Raw genomic sequence first — 18,262 nt, forward strand, 5'->3', positions numbered from 1 at the left:
AGAATCGCACAAGACAAAGTGTGTTTGAACAATATGTTTCTACCTCCTGAAGAATGTTCTTCATTGAATTTTATTTTCTTTTCCGAAACATTTCGTAACATTTTTGTTGAGAAAATATCAGCGTCACTTCAAGGTAAAGGAAAAATATTGTGATTTTCAAGAGAATTGTGCAAAATGGACACTTCAAAGTGGTCTGATCAGCACGAAATCCCACTCAATCGAATAATCGCACTTTTTACCTTCAGGAAACATATATTAATTAAAGAAATATCAGCGTCAGTTCGAGGCATAGCGGAAATATCGATTTTAAAGGAAATATCGGCAAAATGGGCACTTAAAAGAGGTCTGATCAGCACGATACCACCCGCAATCGATTTAGCGCAATTTTTCTCTTCATGAAACATATATTTATTGAAGAAATATCAGCGTCAGTTTAAGGCATAGTAGAAATATTGTGATTTTTAGGGGAATTTGGGCAAAATGGGCACTTTTAAGTGATCTGACCAGCACGAAACCCCTTATCACACTTTTTCCCTTCATGAAACTTGTAATTATTTAAAGAATATTAGCGTCAGTTTGAGGCGTAGCAGAAATGTTGTGATTTCAGGGGAAAAAGGGCAAAATGGGCACTTCAAAGTGTTCTGACCAGCACGAATCCTCTCGCATTCGATTTATCACACTTTTCCCTACAGGAAACTTATAATTATTGAAAAAATATCAGCGTCAGTTCGAGGCATAGTAAAAATATTGTGATTTTTAGGGTAATCTGGGCAAAATGGGCACTTTAAAGTGATCTGACCAGCACAAAACCCCTAGAAATCGATTTATCACACGTTTTTCTTACAGGAAACTTATAATTATTGAAAAAAGTTCAGCGTCAGTTCGAGGCACAGTACAAATATTATGATTTCATGGGAATTAGGGCAAAATGGGCACTTTAAAGTGGTCTGACCAGCACGAAACCCCTCGCATTCGATTTATCACACTTTTTCCCTTTAAGAAACTTATAATTATTGAAAAAATATCAGCGTCAGTTCGAAGCATAGTAGAAATGTTGTGATTTTTAGGGGAATTTGGGCAAAATGGGCACTTCAAAGTGATCTGACCAGCACGAAACCCCTCGCAATTGATTTATCACACTTTTTCCCTACAGGAAACTTATAATTATTGAAAAAATATCAGCGTCAGTTCAGAGCATAGTAAAAATATTGTGATTTTTAGGGGAATCTGGGCAAAATGGGCACTTTAAAGTGATCTGACCAGCACGAGACCCCTAGAAATCGATTTATCACACGTTTTTCCTACAGGAAACTTATAATTATTGAAAAAATATCAGCGTCAGTTCGAGGCACAGTACAAATATTATGATTTCATGGGAATTAGGGCAAAATGGGCACTTCAAAGTGGTCTGACCAGCACGAAACCCCTCGCATTCGATTTATCACACTTTTTCCCTTTAAGAAACTTATAATTATTGAAAAAATATCAGCGTCAGTTCGAAGCATAGTAGAAATATTGTGATTTTTAGGGGAATTAGGGCAAAATGGGCACTTTAAAGTGGTCTGACCAGCACGAAACCCCTCGCATTCGATTTATCACACTTTTTTCTCTTTAAGAAACTTATAATTATTGAAAAAATATCAGCGTCAGTTCGAGGCATAGTGAAAATATTGTGATTTTTAGGGGAAATTGGGCAAAATGGGCACTTCAAAGTGATCTGACCAGCACGAAACCCCTCGTAATTGATTTATCACACTTTTTCCCTTCATAAAACTTATAATTATTTAAAGAATATCATCGTCAGTTTGAGGCGTAGCAGAAATGTTGTGATTTCAGGGGAAAAAGGGCAAAATGGGCACTTCAAAGTGGTCTGACCAGCACGAATCCTCTCGCATTCGATTTATCACACTTTTTCCCTACAGGAAACTTATAATTATTGAAAAAATATCAGCGTCAGTTCGAGGCATAGTAAAAATATTGTGATTTTTAGGGGAATCTGGGCAAAATGGGCACTTTAAAGTGATCTGACCAGCACGAAACCCCTAGAAATCGATTTATCACACGTTTTCCTTACAGGAAACTTATAATTATTGAAAAAAGTTCAGCGTCAGTTCGAGGCACAGTACAAATATTATGATTTCATGGGAATTAGGGCAAAATGGGCACTTTAAAGTGGTCTGACCAGCACGAAACCCCTCGCATTCGATTTATCACACTTTTTCCCTTTAAGAAACTTATAATTATTGAAAAAATATCAGCGTCTGTTCGAGGCATAGTAAAAATATTGTGATTTTTTGGGGAATTTGGGCAAAATGGGCACTTCAAAGTGATCTGACCAGCACGAAACCCCTCGCAATTGATTTATCACACTTTTTCCCTTCAGGAAACTTATAATTATTTTAAAAATATCAGCGTCAGTTTGAGGCGTAGCAGAAATATTGTGCTTTCAGGGGAATTAGGGCAAAATGGGCACTTCAAAGTGGTCTGACCAGCACGAAACCCCTCGCATTCGATTTATCACACTTTTTCCCTACAGGAAACTTATAATTATTGAAAAAATATCAGCGTCAGTTCGAGGCATAGTAGAAATGTTGTGATTTTTAGGGGAATTTGGGCAAAATGGGCACTTTGAAGTGGTCTGACCAGCACGAAACCCCGCGCAATCGATTTATCTCACTTTTTCCCTTCAGGAAACATCTACTTTCTGGAAATTTTGCAGCGTCAGCTGGAGTAATTGAATTTCGAGCCTTTTGCTTTTGAAAATCCCCAGAGTGCAACGGAGGACAGCACTTGCAGCGGATAGTGCATTAATCCGTGTACGACCGGATGTGGCACCAACAACAACCAGCAGAATGTCATCTGCGTATACATAGATGTAGGTAACGGGACGGCTGGAACGGAGCCCTGTGGAAATCACGTTTTCTCTGGAAAGGTCCTGGAACTATGATTGACAATCATAACATGAAAAGAGCGTCCTGTGATGAAATTCTGGATAAAGGCAAGGAGGTTGCCCAAAAATCCCCACTCTTTTAATTGTTGAAGGACTTGGATATGTCCAAGGATACTAGATCCACATGCTTGCCGTCGTTGTAGGTATTCTGCAGTACATCTCCCTGATATCCGAAATAAGTGCCCGTGCCGTATCCCGGGCAGAACGCGTGTTGGAAAAAAACCCGAACCTGTCGCTCCCCAACCTTGGAGATACAAGAGTTCAGTGAAATAGGACGGTATTTTGTGACATCTCGGAAGGAAATGTTGTTCTTGGAGATGGGTACAACGAGACTTTTTCGCCACTCGTCCGGAAAGATTTGACCCGATCATGCTTGGTTGATCAACTAAAGAAAACGGATTTTAGCGGAGGGAGGAAGGTTTTTGATCATGGGATAACCAATCCCATCAGAACCTGACGATTTCCCGTTGCTCCTTGATAGGGTGAAGAACAACTCAGGAGCGGAAAACGGATAATTGAAAAAATTGAAGGCGTTTTGTGAATTAAGGGAAACTCTAAAGTTGCTGGTGATGGTCCGCTGAAACTCAGCTGGATAATTGTTGACGGGGACTAAACTGGCAAAATATTCCCCGAGAACGTTGGCTACTTCAGGAGGATCGGAGATGCTACGTCAGGTGTGTCGCTATGGATGTTGGGCTAGGATCGTCACTCACCACTAAGAGCGTGACCGAGTCTAGAAAATCCTCTCACTGTTTTATTTTTGCCTCGAATCACTGACCTGCATTCATAGTGCTCTTCTTTGTCATCCTGGAGGGCGTTTACCTTTTTAGGATGACCGGCTGGAAGTCTCCGCTAGCGCTCGCAGGGCATTCCTTCTCGCCTTTACCTCACGACGCGTATCGTCCGACCACCAACGCATAGCCTTTCGTCCTGGCCGAGTGCTAGTTTGTGATATGAAGGTGACGGCGGCTTCGAGGACGGTTTTGATGAATTCGGGTAAAGTTGTGGGTGTGTTCTGTTCAAATTTGTGTCAAAAATGGTGGTCATATGCCTCCCAGTCAGCAGCATCGTAGCGCCATCTTGGTCTCCGGGTGATGTCCGTGGCGAGGCGTGGACAGTGACCGATATCGGGAAATGTTTGCTCCCAAATAGGTCGGTGGACAGTGCCACTGGACACTGGACTGCAGTCACGTGGCCGACTTGCCATTAGATAAGGTAGGCGAATCATTTTTAAGAGCTACTAGGTCCGCGTTCTTGAAAGATTCGAGAAAAGTGATAAGGGGCTGTCCATATACCACGTGGACCAGTTTTGATCAGATTTATATGCCCCCTCCCCGCGTGGACATTTGCTCATATAAATTTTCAAAAATTTGTATGGACCGTGGACAATTGACATACTCCCCCTCCCCCTAAACTGTCCACGTGACAGCCCCTAACACGGGATCACACCTGGGGTCATCCTAGGCTGGATGATTCGCGTTCTTATCCCCCATGAGGAGGATAGGGGCAGGGAAGGTGTTTATGATATCGCATACCTTTCCCTCGATGCCTAGTAGAGAGTCACAGGGTAAATAGAGATTTACCACGCTACCTTGGAGACGGACTTCGACCGCTTCCAGGCTGACTCGACGGACTTGACGAAGATCTTCTGAAATGAAGTATATCGTACGGAATATCCCGAAGGACCACCGAATGCCGGATATTCGAACCAACCCGGGCAGGTTGTTCCCGAAGCCGTTGATGTTCCATTGAAGACAGAGAATGGCCTTCGGCGAAAGAGTGGGGGTAGGGAAGGGAGCAAGCGTCCGAATGGTCCGCACTATTGGAAAGTAGGGGCGAATCGTTTGATGTACCACTTGTGTTGTGCTGGTCAGGGGGGAAAACAGGTGATGCGTTGGGTTGAATCTGTACATAAGAACTACGATTGTTTGTTCAGCTCTTAAACACCTAACTTTGGTGATTTTATTCAGCCATAAGTAGATTCAACGTTCTTCAGGATGCTTAATTCAGGTTAAAGAAGCGCTTATTTTTAGATTGCAGGGATGCGTTTATCTTCATTTGGTAATTTGGCTGAAAGGGTAATTTGGCCGAAAGGGTAATTTGGCCAAAAGTGTCATTTGGCCGAAAGGTCACTTAGCCGAATAAGACATTTGGCCGAATAAGTAATTTGAAAAGTGAGAAATTAGGAATGAGAAGAGTGAGGCCTCACTGCTCTCTCTTCATTTTTCTCTTCCCACTGTAAAAAAGGAGAAGCGCAAAATGAGTAGTGAGACGTCTCACTACCCACTTCGCACTACTCACTTTTCACAGCAAGAAGTGAGAAATTAAGAGTGAGAAGTGGGAGGTCTCAATTCTCACTCCTCATTTCTCACTTCTCGCTATAAAAAGCGAGTAGTGCGAAGTGAGTAGTGAGACGTCTGGGCCAAGTGACCTTTCGGCCAAATGATCCTTTCGACCAAATTACCATGTCAGCCAAATGACCCTTTCAGCCGAATGACCATTTCGGCCAAATGGCATTTTCGGCCTAATGACCCTTTCGGCCATATGACTTTCGGCCAGATGGGTTTCGACCTAATGGTTTGTTAGGCCTAGTGGCATTTGGCCTAGTGGAATTCGGCCAAATGGCTTCCGACCAAACGACTGTTCCCCTTTTAGTAGATTCTGTGTTTCAGAAGTTCTTGTACAAACAATGCGTCGACGGAATGGCTTCTCGGGAGCGTACAGTTTTGGGGTGTACGGAATCAAATTGCAACATTTTCGCCTTTGGGTTGATTATAACGAAATTTTGTGTGAAACGGCTTCAGCATGTGATATTTACACTGCGTGTGCTTCATTGCAAAATTTACAATAGTCATCAGGAATACTGTTGTTGCCTTTTAAATAATCAAATAAAAATTGGTCTAGTGATATTTTATCATTCACAAAACCTCCAAAAGATTACCTTTCGATAATGTAGTTTCTTCAACATATTTCCAGTCCATCGTGAGTGATCGGGGAGGACAAAATCTCTTTCATTATTTCTATAAAGCATGCTCTTCAAAATTTTCTCACATTTCTTATGTCTTTTTTTTCAGAATTCGGGAAAAAGTACCATTTTTTTGAATATTTTATAAGATTTTTCGTCCATTTTATAGATTTATTAAGATCCACGCAAGCTTACTCTCTTATTATTGGCTTTTTATTATATTCAATGGTCGCTTAAAAGATTCCTTGCGCTCACCATTGAATACTACAGACAGGCTGGATAAAAAGTGGTGAAGCAGATGAATGATCTTCTATTGAGTATCATATTCAGCATACGATGATAAACTGAACACGAAAAATTGTATATACTCAATAAGCTATTGTTCGACTTGATAATCAACTATCATCTTATTCAGCTATTGACACCATTAACCAACCATTGTTCATCTATTGCTCTCACTATTCAGCAATCATTGTTACTTGGGTGGGCCGAATTGCTGGAAGTTGTAGGACTTATAACCCACGTCGGAGTGTTTGGTCTGATGGGACTTGTTGTCCAGGTTGGTGTCCACGGGGTGCCCAAAAAGCGGCCGAAACCCATTTGAAATCAGATTTTCAGGGCGCCCGGAAAAGTTAGCTTCTCCAGTTTTAATTGTTGTTCGGTTGGATACGTCTCCCACGTCGTCCATCGGGGAGAAATAATGCATCCCGAGCACGCTTAACGAGAAACGCTAGGCTCCCTCGGAGTCCTCCGGAGATGCAGCGGCTTGAAGCTTTGCGCTTGACAGTTGGCTCGCAAGGGGAAAGTGCGTCCCTCTTTTGTCCATCCCCGGGCGCCGGGAAGTATTCCCCAGTTGAGCCCTTCCCCGGACGCTGTGGTCGGTCCAAAGGTTCCGGTTGGGGTATGGCTTCCGGTCCTAAAGAGCCACGACTATCTGGATCAGAAAACGGCACAGATGTTGCAGTAGTGTGGTTCGTTTTTGGCACGTGAGAGGCTATAGCGCGTAATGTGTTTGGGTACTCGTTGAAAAGATGGTTAAGGTTTGGCGGAAGGTCCGCCACCGTTTTTGTTATTGACACGCTGGGTTTTTGTGGTATTTCTGGGGCCTTTTGGTTCAGGGGATGTATTGGTGAGACTTCTTTTAGGGGTATTGCAGACCCTGAACCCGATTCCGAAATCGGAATGGGTGATTTTAGCCAAAGATTCTATATCTTTGCTTAAAGTCTTCGGTTGTGGAGAGTAGAAAGCTTCCTTATCTGGCGAAATTTTGGACGTGTTGGCGTTACTTTTGTGCGAAGTCTGAAGGACGGGAAGAATGGTAGAAGAGCCGTTGTTGGGAGCCGCCTCCAATGGAGTGGCGCTAATTAAAACGACTGCTCCTTGGGGTACATTTCGAACTATTTGGGAAAGCTGTCATTTCCCTTACTAATTGCTTCCTTGCGATGAACTGTTTTTGTGTTTTATACACCTGAAAAACAAATCTCACAATTGTATAACAATCTTGGTATATACAGCTTTGGTAAGGTTCTAATAAAAAAATAAGCCTTTTATCTTCTTCTTCTTATTGGCATGGCATAACCAACTTAGAGCACTTCCACAGTTATCATGCGAGGTTTCTAAGCCTAGTTACCATTTAACGCATTCGTATGCTTTTTAATTAAACTAAACCATAATCGTACGATTATAATACAATCAATGTTGGGCGAATTGTCAAAATTTGTATATAGGTTCGGCAAGGTTCTTAAACAAAACTGTGTCAAAATCTGTCATCCGCTGGTTGGGTGTCTCCTATTTTAATCCTCGCCCGATTGATTTCGTTCCAATTCAATCATCTTCAAAATACACCAATGAAAAACACTCAATCCAGCTTTAAACTGTTCTAGAAAATCAATCTGTATCTTCCCCCATCATCGATTCGTAATTATAGTCATTCATCTTGAGAAGCATCTCGCACTTAATCACTGCCAGCCAGCCATCAATCACGCGCGCCTCCACTTCCCCGTCCAAACTACCGAATATAAATCAAAACAACACGAATTCCTCACCCGACAACGAGCGACAAAACCTAATTGTCATTCCGTAAATGTGACAGTCAGGCAGCTCTGCTCTATTGCTAGGCCCCAGGAGCTAGGAATAATTTCACACCTGTCCTCAGGTGACTGTAACCACTACTGACTGCATTTGTAACAAAACGTATGGATGCAAGTTTTAGCACCACCGTGAGTCATGGGGAATGATAACCTTTCTCGGTTAATTCCTATCATTGAAACTCTGTGACTAATTAATTAATTGCATTTCGGGGAGGGGGGATTTTTGGAAATACATTTTCAATTGTTTCTTTGAAAGAAAAATGAGTTGTTTATTTGAGTCTTTCTAAATAGTAGATAACAAATTTCACCATGTTTGTAAATATTGAGGCACATAAGAAGATTGTTCAACTATCTAAATTTGTAAATAGGCACTCATTTTATTCCTAAAGGACTAGATTTCACAGAAATCAATTGTCTGCCCCTATTGTGGTTCACTTAATAACTAAAATATTTTCACTATCACGGTTTGCTAAGTACTTTCTTTAATACGTTGCTTGTTCAAATTGCACGAGAGACTAATTCCTCAATTCACTTGATTGCAGTTCCACTCACTCACATTCCTTCGTCTCATTCGCCTAATTATTTATATGGTGGTGGTACCACCGCTCGTTTAAGTAAGATAATCGTTTTCGTCATACCAGGATCCGCCCAAGATCGCTGGTTCATCGTTCGATGATCAAATCCTGCTCCGAGAGCCATGGTTGCGTGTCATGAACCTTGCAACCGCTCATGTTTCATTGGCATCAACTCTTTGGTCATCGCGCTGATTAACAAATAAAAAATACTGTTCCATTAAAGTCCAACGTCATCGCCGGAGCCGTCATCGCCCGAATCCGCCTACACGAAGATCACCCGATGATAATGCTTATCGTCCGGGCCGGCCGTTCGAATGTTTAGGGTCTCACAGGAACAGTGCGAGTGGGCGTCCAGCGTCGGGTGAATTTCGCGGCCCCGTCTACAGCATCGACAGCACCAGAACGTCCAACAGCACTGAGATATCCAGGAGCTCTGCTTCTGTTTGCCTCGATCGTCCTTACTGCGGAAGCAGGTACAGATTCCCATCGAGAACAGCATCACCAGACTGATTGCCGCGTAGAACGTGAATATCACCTCCCACACCTTCGCCATTTTAAAGGTCCCTCCGGTCTCCTCGTACAGAACTTCCATGTAGGCGATGATGAATGGGATCATTAGGGCTTTGCATTCCTGCGGGGGTGAGATCACATATTAGAGGGGATCAGCAAAATGCCTCCAAGGAGTGTTGCTACCTACCCAGAAAATGCCGAGGAATAGCGTAATGCTTGCTATTAGAAGTCCCATGTATGAAATCGATGACGGTTGACTCGCAGTCGCTAGAAAAGTTTTCAGCCCTAAAATAGAAAGATCCTCGTTAGTCCTGGAGTAATGCGATTCTACGATTCACAACTTACAGGAAAAGTTTTCCACTATTTTCCCTTCTAAATTCGACTCCAGTACTCGCGTCAGCGAGTAGTTGATGCACGTGACGGCCACCGTATAGCCGTTGAACTTGACGAATCCTTTCAGGACACCCATTTCTTCGCGCTTCCACAATTTCTAACGCTCACGCACTCGCTCACTATCGAAAAACCACCTTCCACCGTCCAGCACCAAACCCGTTTAGGTAAACACAACCTACTCAGCTGAGCCGAGATTGACTAGTGATGACAAATCGTCACCACCGAATCAGATATATAAAAGATTGTATCGGGAGGCGCGGGTACTTTGCGTAATTCTTAATTCCAAACAAAACCCTGAAGCTGCGAGTTCGTTCGTTGTCCCGAGCGGATGGAGATATATTGTTCCGTTCAAAATTTGTTCCATGAGGCAGAGTTTGGTCATTGAATAAACTAGTCTCGAAATGCTTTCACCAGTCGGAACTTAAACGGGACCAAACATAAATTACAAAATCCGTGCAATACGAGGAATAACAAATTTTCAATTAATTGTGCACTAATTTTCCTGTAGAAGAACGTCGATCTATCAGCCCGTACTAAATTCTTTAATTTTAATCTTGCATACAATATAATTCAATGATTATGTGCTAAATCAAAACGTTTTTAAACCAAACCTCAATAAATATCCAACAAGTCGAGAAGGTTCTTTTCATTTTAATTTTTAATTTTTGCATATATATACATACGTATTGCAAAATATCCGTCATGCAAGTTTTCCTAGAAAAAAAAGAAAGATTACATATTATGAAAAACATTGGATACAAAAAATGATTAGGAACGATATGATAACAATGATAACAATCAGTCACCTCTTCTTGCTCGGGTGCTGGTGCTGCGATTAAGCTGCAGCGACCAGATCTTGTTGGTACTGTTGGTGGATTTACCCACCCAGCAGAACCAGTGTCAGTGTGGCTTCGATATCGGGCGCTCAGGTGAGCGACAGCAACAATGACTGCGAGCCGATATGATTCACCAACCGACCCAGTGAGCTGCTGCTATAACAGCTGAGACTATGTTCGAATTAGTATGTAACGGTGGATCATCGCCGTGCGATCGATCGATCGGACGCTGGACAGTGGGTATTTTAGGTGTGAGAAAAGTTTACCATATTTGGAATTGATGGGGGCTGTTAGGCGATTATTGATGTTTGCGTTTTAATGCAAATAAAGCTGGAATGACTTGCGTTTATGATTAGAAATACGAGATATCGTTCCGAGATTATAACTGAGTATACAAAAACACACATTTGAACCCTACGCGGTATTGAAGGAAACATCAAATAATCAGCTTAGAAAATCAGATCATGATGGAATATTGGCTCTTTGCATTTCCAGCACCCTTGGCGGAAAATCTACCATAGTTTTTTTTCTCTCCCGCGGTGCGACATCTCGTAGAATGTACCATTTCTCCAAAATACTTTTCACAGAATGCATATAATGTTATAAATCGACCCAAACACGATCACACGAAGCACGATCCTATAAGAAACGGTAGTACTATCTATAGTCGACAAGCACGACAAGGAAATCGCTGATGTCAAATTTCACCACCAAGAAGATAGCAAATACTTTTGCCACCCGCCCATCTGTACTGAGCGAAACAGATCAAGCAACACATCTTCGCCACGATCCAATTACGAATCAGTTCCTTTTTCATCACACTCGTACCATACTCGATCATAACCGACATCAACATACAACATACGTGAATGTGAGAATAGGAGAACTGTCGAAACGTACGCAAACGTATCAATTGTGCGGAGCTCTTAACCCGTTTCGGCCCGGGCTACGATTTCAAATTGTAAAATCCACCGTTCTCTTGTTTTTCGACCGATTTGCATGAAATTTGGAGGAAAGATGCATTAAACCCTATATTTTTGTGTAGGTGTATTGATTTGGTGATTGGGTCCTTGGGTACGGTTTTATCGAGGGGGTCCCCTGGGTCAAATGGGGTCAAAAAAGGTCAACTTCCTTTTAATCGTAGATAACCAGTAGTAAATGCTCTCAATAATGATGCAATCGTTTTTATTCATCATTTTGCAATAGTGGGAATAGAAACTGCACGTTTGGACATCAAAAATCCGGTTACAGATGTTCCGGGACTATGGTTCCCCCAGAGAAGTGGTCACTTTTTTAGATGTTCTGAATCCCAGCTTGCGACACATCAAACTTCATGGTTTTACAACAAATATACAATAGAAGACCTTTGCAGAGCATCTGAACACTTTGGCCTCTTCCGGAGGTTCTCTTGGAACCTGGTGCCCCAAGGAAGTGGTCACTCTTTGAATGTTTCTTAAAACCAGCTTGCGACACCTCGAACTTCATGATTTAGCAACGCAAATACAATAGAAGACACTTGCAGAACGTCTGACCACATTGGCTACTTTCGGAGATTCCCGGAGGGTCTTCCAAAAATTTTGTCTCTTCCAAAACTCCCCCCGTGGCTTCGCCACAGGTAAGTGGATATTGTTAGGTGGTTTTGAAAGCTATCTAGCAATACATCAAATATCATGGTTTTGTAACACAGATTCAATGAAAGATACTTACGCAGCATCTAGATACATTGGCCACTAATTTTTAAGGGTAAATATGCTATATGATATTTTGGGGCCTTCCTTAGCCGTGCGATAAGATGCGCGGCTAAAAAGCAAGACCATGTTGAACAAAGCTGGATAAGATTCCCAGTTCGGTGCAAAAAAGAATGCTCCGAAACACATAGTAGATTATTTGGAGGAAACAAAATCTTTCAGTTTGATGTGTCGCAAGCTGTTTTTCAGAACCAATTAAACGACCACTTCCCTAGGGTCATAAGGTTCCCAGGAAACCCCCGGAAGTGGCCGATGTGCCCAGATGTTCTGCAAATGTCTTCTATTATATTTGCGTTGCAAAATCAAGGAGTTTGATGTTTCAGAGCCACTTAGAAAATTACCACTTCCCTTGAGGCTTCAGGTTCCCAGAGAACCTCCGGAAGTGGCGAATGTGCACAGATGCTCTGCAAATGTCTTCGTGTGGCAAAATCATGAAGTTTGATGTGTCGCAAGCTGGGTTTAGGAATTAATCAAAAAGTGACCACTTCCCTGTAGGCACCAGGTGCCCAGGGAACTTCCGGAAGTGGCCAATGTGGTCAGATGTTCTGCAAATGTTTCCTATTGTATTTGTGTGGCAAAATCATGAAGTTTGATGTGTCGCAAGCTGGGTTTCAGAACCACTTACAAAGTGACCACTTCCCTTGGGGCTTCAGGTTCCCAGAGAACCTCCGGAAGTGGCGAATGTGCACAGATGCTCTGCAAATGTCTTCGTGTGGCAAAATCATGAAGTTTGATGTGTCGCAAGCTGGGTTTCAGAACAACTCAAAAAGTGACCACTTCTCTTGGGGCATCAGGTTCCCAGGGAGCCTCCGGAAGTGGCCAATGTGGTCAGATGTTCTGCAAATGTCTTCTATTGTATTTGCGTTGCTAAATCATGAAGTTCGAGGTGTCGCAAGCTGGGTTTAGGAATCAATCAGAAAGTGACCACTTCCCTGTAGGCACCAGGTGCCCAGGGAACTTCCGGAAGTGGCCAATGTGGTCAGATGTTCTGCAAATGTCTTCTATTGTATTTGCGTTGCAAAATCATGAAGTTTGATGTGTCGCAAGCTGGGTTTCACAATCAATCAAAAAGTGACCACTTCCCTGAGGGCTTCAGGTTCCCAGGGAACCTCCGGAAGTGGCCAATGTGGTCAGATGTTCTGCAAATGTCTTCTATTGTACTTGCGTTGCAAAATCATGAAGTTTTATGTGTCGCAAGCTTGGTTTCAGAACCACTCAAAAAGTGACCACTTCCCTTGGGGCACCAGGTCCCCAGGGAACCTCCGGAAGTGGTTAATGTGCTCAGATGCTCTGCGAATGTCTTCTATTATATTTATGTTGCAAAATCATGAAGTTTGATGTGTCGCAAGCTGGGATTCAGAACATCTAAAAAAAGTGACCACTTCCCTGGGGGAACCATGTTCCCGGAACATCTGTAACCGGATTTTTGAGGTCCAAACGTGCAGTTTCTATTCCCATTTGGACCGTTTGGATGATGAATAAAATAGATTGCATCATTATTGAGAGCATTTACTACTAGTTATCTACGATTAAAAGGAAGTTGACCTGTTTTTGACCCCATTTGACCCAAGGGACCCCCTCGATAAAACCGTACCCAAGGACCCAATCACCAAATCAATACATCCACACAAAAATATAGGGTTTTATGCATCTTTCCTCCAAATTTCATGCAAATCGGTCAAAAAACAAGAGAACGGTGGATTTTACAATTTGAAATCGTAACCCGGGCCGAAACGGGTTAACAGTATCTGGGAAATTAGTTTCAGAGATTCTGGGAACTCGAAGCAGTCGATCATGGCCTTCAAACGAAGTATTCATTCGAGGAAAAACGATGTGAATAAATTTATGGCAACACCCGAACTCACTGCGGAAGATACGTCGTACGAAGATACGTAAGTCGTCCTAGGTGACTGTCGAGCATTTCTCATCCGCCTTGTCTATAGCCTAGAGAGACGTCTTGAAGGAAATTCCGTCTTTATAGCATACCCACCTCGAGTTCATCGACGAATATTTCCACCTCAACCACATTCGCAAGCTCGATGTTGTTGATAATGAACTACCACACTGTCAACTAACAAACCATCTGGTGCTCAAGGAGACCAGTACTATCACCAAGGAACGTGTAGTCTTCGACGTCTGCTACAAAACGTTCACCACAATGTCATTGAATGGTAGGGGAAGGTGGTGAAACTGGATCCCATCCTGTTTTACCACAAATAAAATTAGTTTTGTTCTATCGTATTTTTCAGTAGATCCTTTATATAAATGATCGTTGTGTGGCGAGTTTGTTTTTTGATTGAGATCCGTACTTATTCCCCAGGACGGTTTGCGTATTTTGGCCCTCCTGAAGATTTTTTTTAGTAGCCACCAAAGCTTTGAACAACTTCTCCTAACAATGACCAAATGTTTTCATTTTTCACAGCGCAATGCCATAAATATGCTTAATGATCTGTACTACAATCATAATTCTAAAATATTTGGATTTTAAGTTGTTGCTTCAATATGGGTTGATCCCTTGTTTGTCACCCATACAAACATTTGGTCAAAAATATAAATTTGTTCTCCGGGGTCTATTTTTTGTAGATTTGACAGATTTGATGAAAGGTTGGCTCAAAAAAGTATTTATTGCGTAAAAATCATAGAAAGGGAATCGAGTTTCCCAAATTCTGAGATTGCGTGCGCTGTCAAATACTCTAACAAAAACCGTTCATAAATATACACCAGCAAGTCGAAAAAAGTCTGCGTATTTTAGAGGAAAAATATTTAAAAAATCAGAGAACACCTTTATCAAAGCAAGTTCTTGGAGAGGGATCAACTCGACCCGAACATGTTCAAATTAGATTTTTGACAACACTTCGAAAAATCGAGTGTGTAGTAATAACAACAACAAATTACAGACTTTCACACATATTTGTTTTTGGCAGTGATACACCGAAAATGAGGAAAGGGTATATCATCGTTGGATTCGGGTACCGAAAATTTCTCCACCATCCCAGCGATCCATACAGCTTTGACTTATATGTTACGAACTGATAAGCACATTTTTCATTTTGAGATCTTTTTTTAATATGAATGTGATGTGAGAGGTGCGAAGTAAGAAGCATGAGTCGAGAAGTGAGCAGTGAGAAGGAAGACATAAAAATTGGAAGGTGAGAAACAAAAATTAAAAAGAAGGAAAATAAAAGTGAAATGTATGATGTGAGATATGAATTGTGAAAAGTGGAATGTAAGAATCGAGAAATGAAAAGCATGAATCTAAAAGTTAGAAATGGGAAATAAGAAGGGAGAGGTGGAAATTAGAAATAAAGAGGGAGAGATGAGAGAAGAGAAATGAGAATTTAGAATTTAGAATTGAAAAAAAGAGTGAGATTTGGAGAGTTAGGAGTGAGGTATGAGCAATAGAAGCGAGAAGTGAGAAATGAGAATTGAAAAGTAAGAAATTAATCCTTCTTCCTTTTCCTTTTTCCTTTTCCTTTTTCGTTTTCCTTCTTTCAACTTCCGTCTTCCATGTTTCCCCCTCCCTTCATTTTTTTCTTCTTCTTTCTTGTTATTTCTTCTTATCTTCGTTCTTGTTAATCTTGCTATATTAGTTTTTTCACTTCTTCTTTCTTTTATTGTATTCTTCATTTATCTCCCTTCGTTTTTCTTAATACCATATATTTTTTTTCTTCCTTCTTGTTATTTCTTCCTTCACCCTTTTTCTCTTTTCCAACTTCTTTCTTCTTCCTTCCTTCTTACTTATTCTTTCTCCCTTCTTCTTTCTTCCTTTTTTTCCTTTTCCTTTCTTTTTTCTCTTTCCTTCTTCTTTCTTTATTTTTCCTTTGTCCTTTGTTCTCCCTTATTCATTCTTCCTTCTTTTTTTTCCTTCTTCCATCTTTCCTTTTCTTTCTTCCTTATTTCTTCTTCATGCTCTTTTTTCTTTCTTCTTTCTTCCTCCTTCCTCCTTCTTTCTTCTTTCTTCCTTCTTCCGTCTTCTTTTTGCCTTTCTCGTACACCAAGGTAAAATCTTGTCCCATTTATTCCTATTGAAAATTGGCCATATCGGACTTTGGGATCGAAAGTTATGGCTAAAATAGGATTTATATACAAGAAAAAACATACTAAGAAAATCTCACTCCTTTTTTTAGTATATCAATTATTACTTTTACCTTTCAAAAAGGGTTTTTAAAAAAAGACAAGGGAATTTCAACGAAAGAACTAACTACCTCGAACGATCGGAACGGAATGAATTTATTGCACATTGGAATCTACGAGTACCCTATTTCTGCTGATTAATGATTTATTACCCTAGCTGTCGTCAACGTCGTGATTCCTGCTGATTGGGCATCCTACTTCTGGACTGCTGAGTTGGGAAACGATGGTGTCGGGTTATTGTCGGTTAAGGTGCACATGTGTTGTTGTTGGTGTTGCTGTTGGTATTGGCGTCTGATGACAATGCATTGGCGGTACCCAGTGCATGGGCTAGTTGTTGTTGTTGTTGTTCTATGGTGCACAGCCTACTCCGTAGTAACTCAGTAGAAGGATTATCGTGTTTCGATAGGTGTTCGATAACTTATATAATGTACGACAAAGGCACAAGCACCGCTAGGTGGATCAATCAAGGTTTTTCTTCTTTCTTCTTCCACCTTCCAGCTCTTTCTTCCATCTTCCTTCTTTCATCTTCCTTTTCCTTTCTTCCTGATTTCTTCTTTCTAATTCCTTTTACCTTCTTACTTTTTCTCTCCATCTTCATTTTTACTTCCTTCGTGTTCCTTCTTCCTTCTTCCACCCTTCCTTCCATTGTTTTTCCCTTCTTCCTGCTTCCTTCTTTCTTCTTCCTTGTCCCTGCTTTCTTCTTCCTCCTTTTTTCCTCCTTTTTTCTCTTTCTTCCTTCTTCTTTTCTTTCTTATTCCTTTTTCCTTCTTTTGTCTTCCTTTCCTTCTTTTCATTCTGTTTTCATCCTTCATAAATCTTCATCCTTACGTCTTCCTAGTTTCTTTCTTCCCTCTTATCATTATTCACTCCTCATTTATTGAATTTCGTTTACGATCTCTTTTTCATACTTTTCAATTATCGTCTCCTTATCTACTTTTCCGTCTTACTTCTTAACTCTTTCATATCACACTTATAATCACTTCCTTTTCACTTATAATTTCGAATGCCGTCTGTCCGAAAAGTTGACATTTGTTTTCTTATCCATTGTGTGATTTGGTAAAGAAGGCGTGCGACGTGAGAAGTAGGAAGTGTGACATGAGAAGAAAAATCTTCAAAGTGAGGAGTGAGTATTAGTTATTAGGAAAAAAGGGAGTTCTGCGAAGGGAGAAAAGAGAAGTGAGATGTGATAGAGAGAACGAGAACGCGTGTTCGTGTTCAAAACGTTTTGAACAAAGCACACTGTTCAAGAGCACTGGCCTAACTTAGCAACTTGTATCCTAGGAAAACAAATTCAAGCGACGGCATGCTACACATTTTTCGGCTGGTAATGGAACACGTGGGCATCTAACAGATATAAATCAAGCATGTTCGTATGTTTTTGCATAGTTCCAAATCTAAGGAATCTTAGTTACCATGATCGTCTTGTTTGCGTACCAAGAAGGATGAGGCATTGAATAGAAAATTAAAAAGTATTAATTTCTAAAATTTAAATTTTTATTTCGCACTTTTTAAATCTTATTCCTTTTTTTCACCTCTACTCATATTTTATTCATAATTTCTTACTTCGTCCTTCCAACTTCTCATTATTTTTAACCCATTTCTCACTTTTGTTTATTCATTACGTACTCCTCATGTCTCACTTTTTTTTCAATTTCCGATCGTAAGCAGGAAATTACAAATATTACTTTCCATTCTCCACTTTCATTTTAATACTTATTTCTCATTTTTTACTTCTCAGATCTCACTACTAACTTCTAATTCCCAACTGCTCACGTATCTCTTTGCACTTCTCACTTTTCACTATTTGCTTCTCACACTTTCTTTCTTACAAAAATCAACAAAAAAAATTTCGCTTTTCGCTATTTGCTTCTCACACTTTCTTTCTTAAAAAAAAAAATAACAAAAAAATGTAGGTGGTATTCAAAAAGCTGTGAAATTTCAGGTAACCCGAGAATTTTATGAATACCAACCGTGTAAACAAATATTGGGTGTATCTTTTACTAAATGGCTACAGCGCTATCACATCACGACGGTCCCACACGCTACCCACGCAAATATTGC

At 40.9% G+C, this 18,262-nt stretch overlaps 2 protein-coding genes across 4 annotated transcripts in view; one reads left to right on the forward strand and one right to left on the reverse strand.

Moving 5' to 3' along the window:
• LOC134225836 (protein sax-3) overlaps positions 1-18,262 on the forward strand; it is a 979,605-nt gene that overhangs the window by 742,033 nt on the left and 219,310 nt on the right. The gene's annotated exons all lie outside the window — the stretch shown is intronic.
• LOC134221741 (uncharacterized) lies at positions 8,259-9,693 on the reverse strand. The gene is made up of 3 exons (XM_062700929.1): positions 9,436-9,693; positions 9,278-9,375; positions 8,259-9,211 (listed from the first exon to the last, which is right to left on the reverse strand). The coding sequence occupies exons 1-3, from the start codon at positions 9,557-9,559 to the stop codon at positions 8,843-8,845; spliced, it is 591 nt and encodes a 196-aa protein (XP_062556913.1). The 5' UTR covers positions 9,560-9,693; the 3' UTR covers positions 8,259-8,842.

This window comes from Armigeres subalbatus, chromosome 3, assembly GCF_024139115.2.
Source record: "Armigeres subalbatus isolate Guangzhou_Male chromosome 3, GZ_Asu_2, whole genome shotgun sequence".
NCBI classification, from domain to species: domain Eukaryota; kingdom Metazoa; phylum Arthropoda; class Insecta; order Diptera; family Culicidae; genus Armigeres; species Armigeres subalbatus.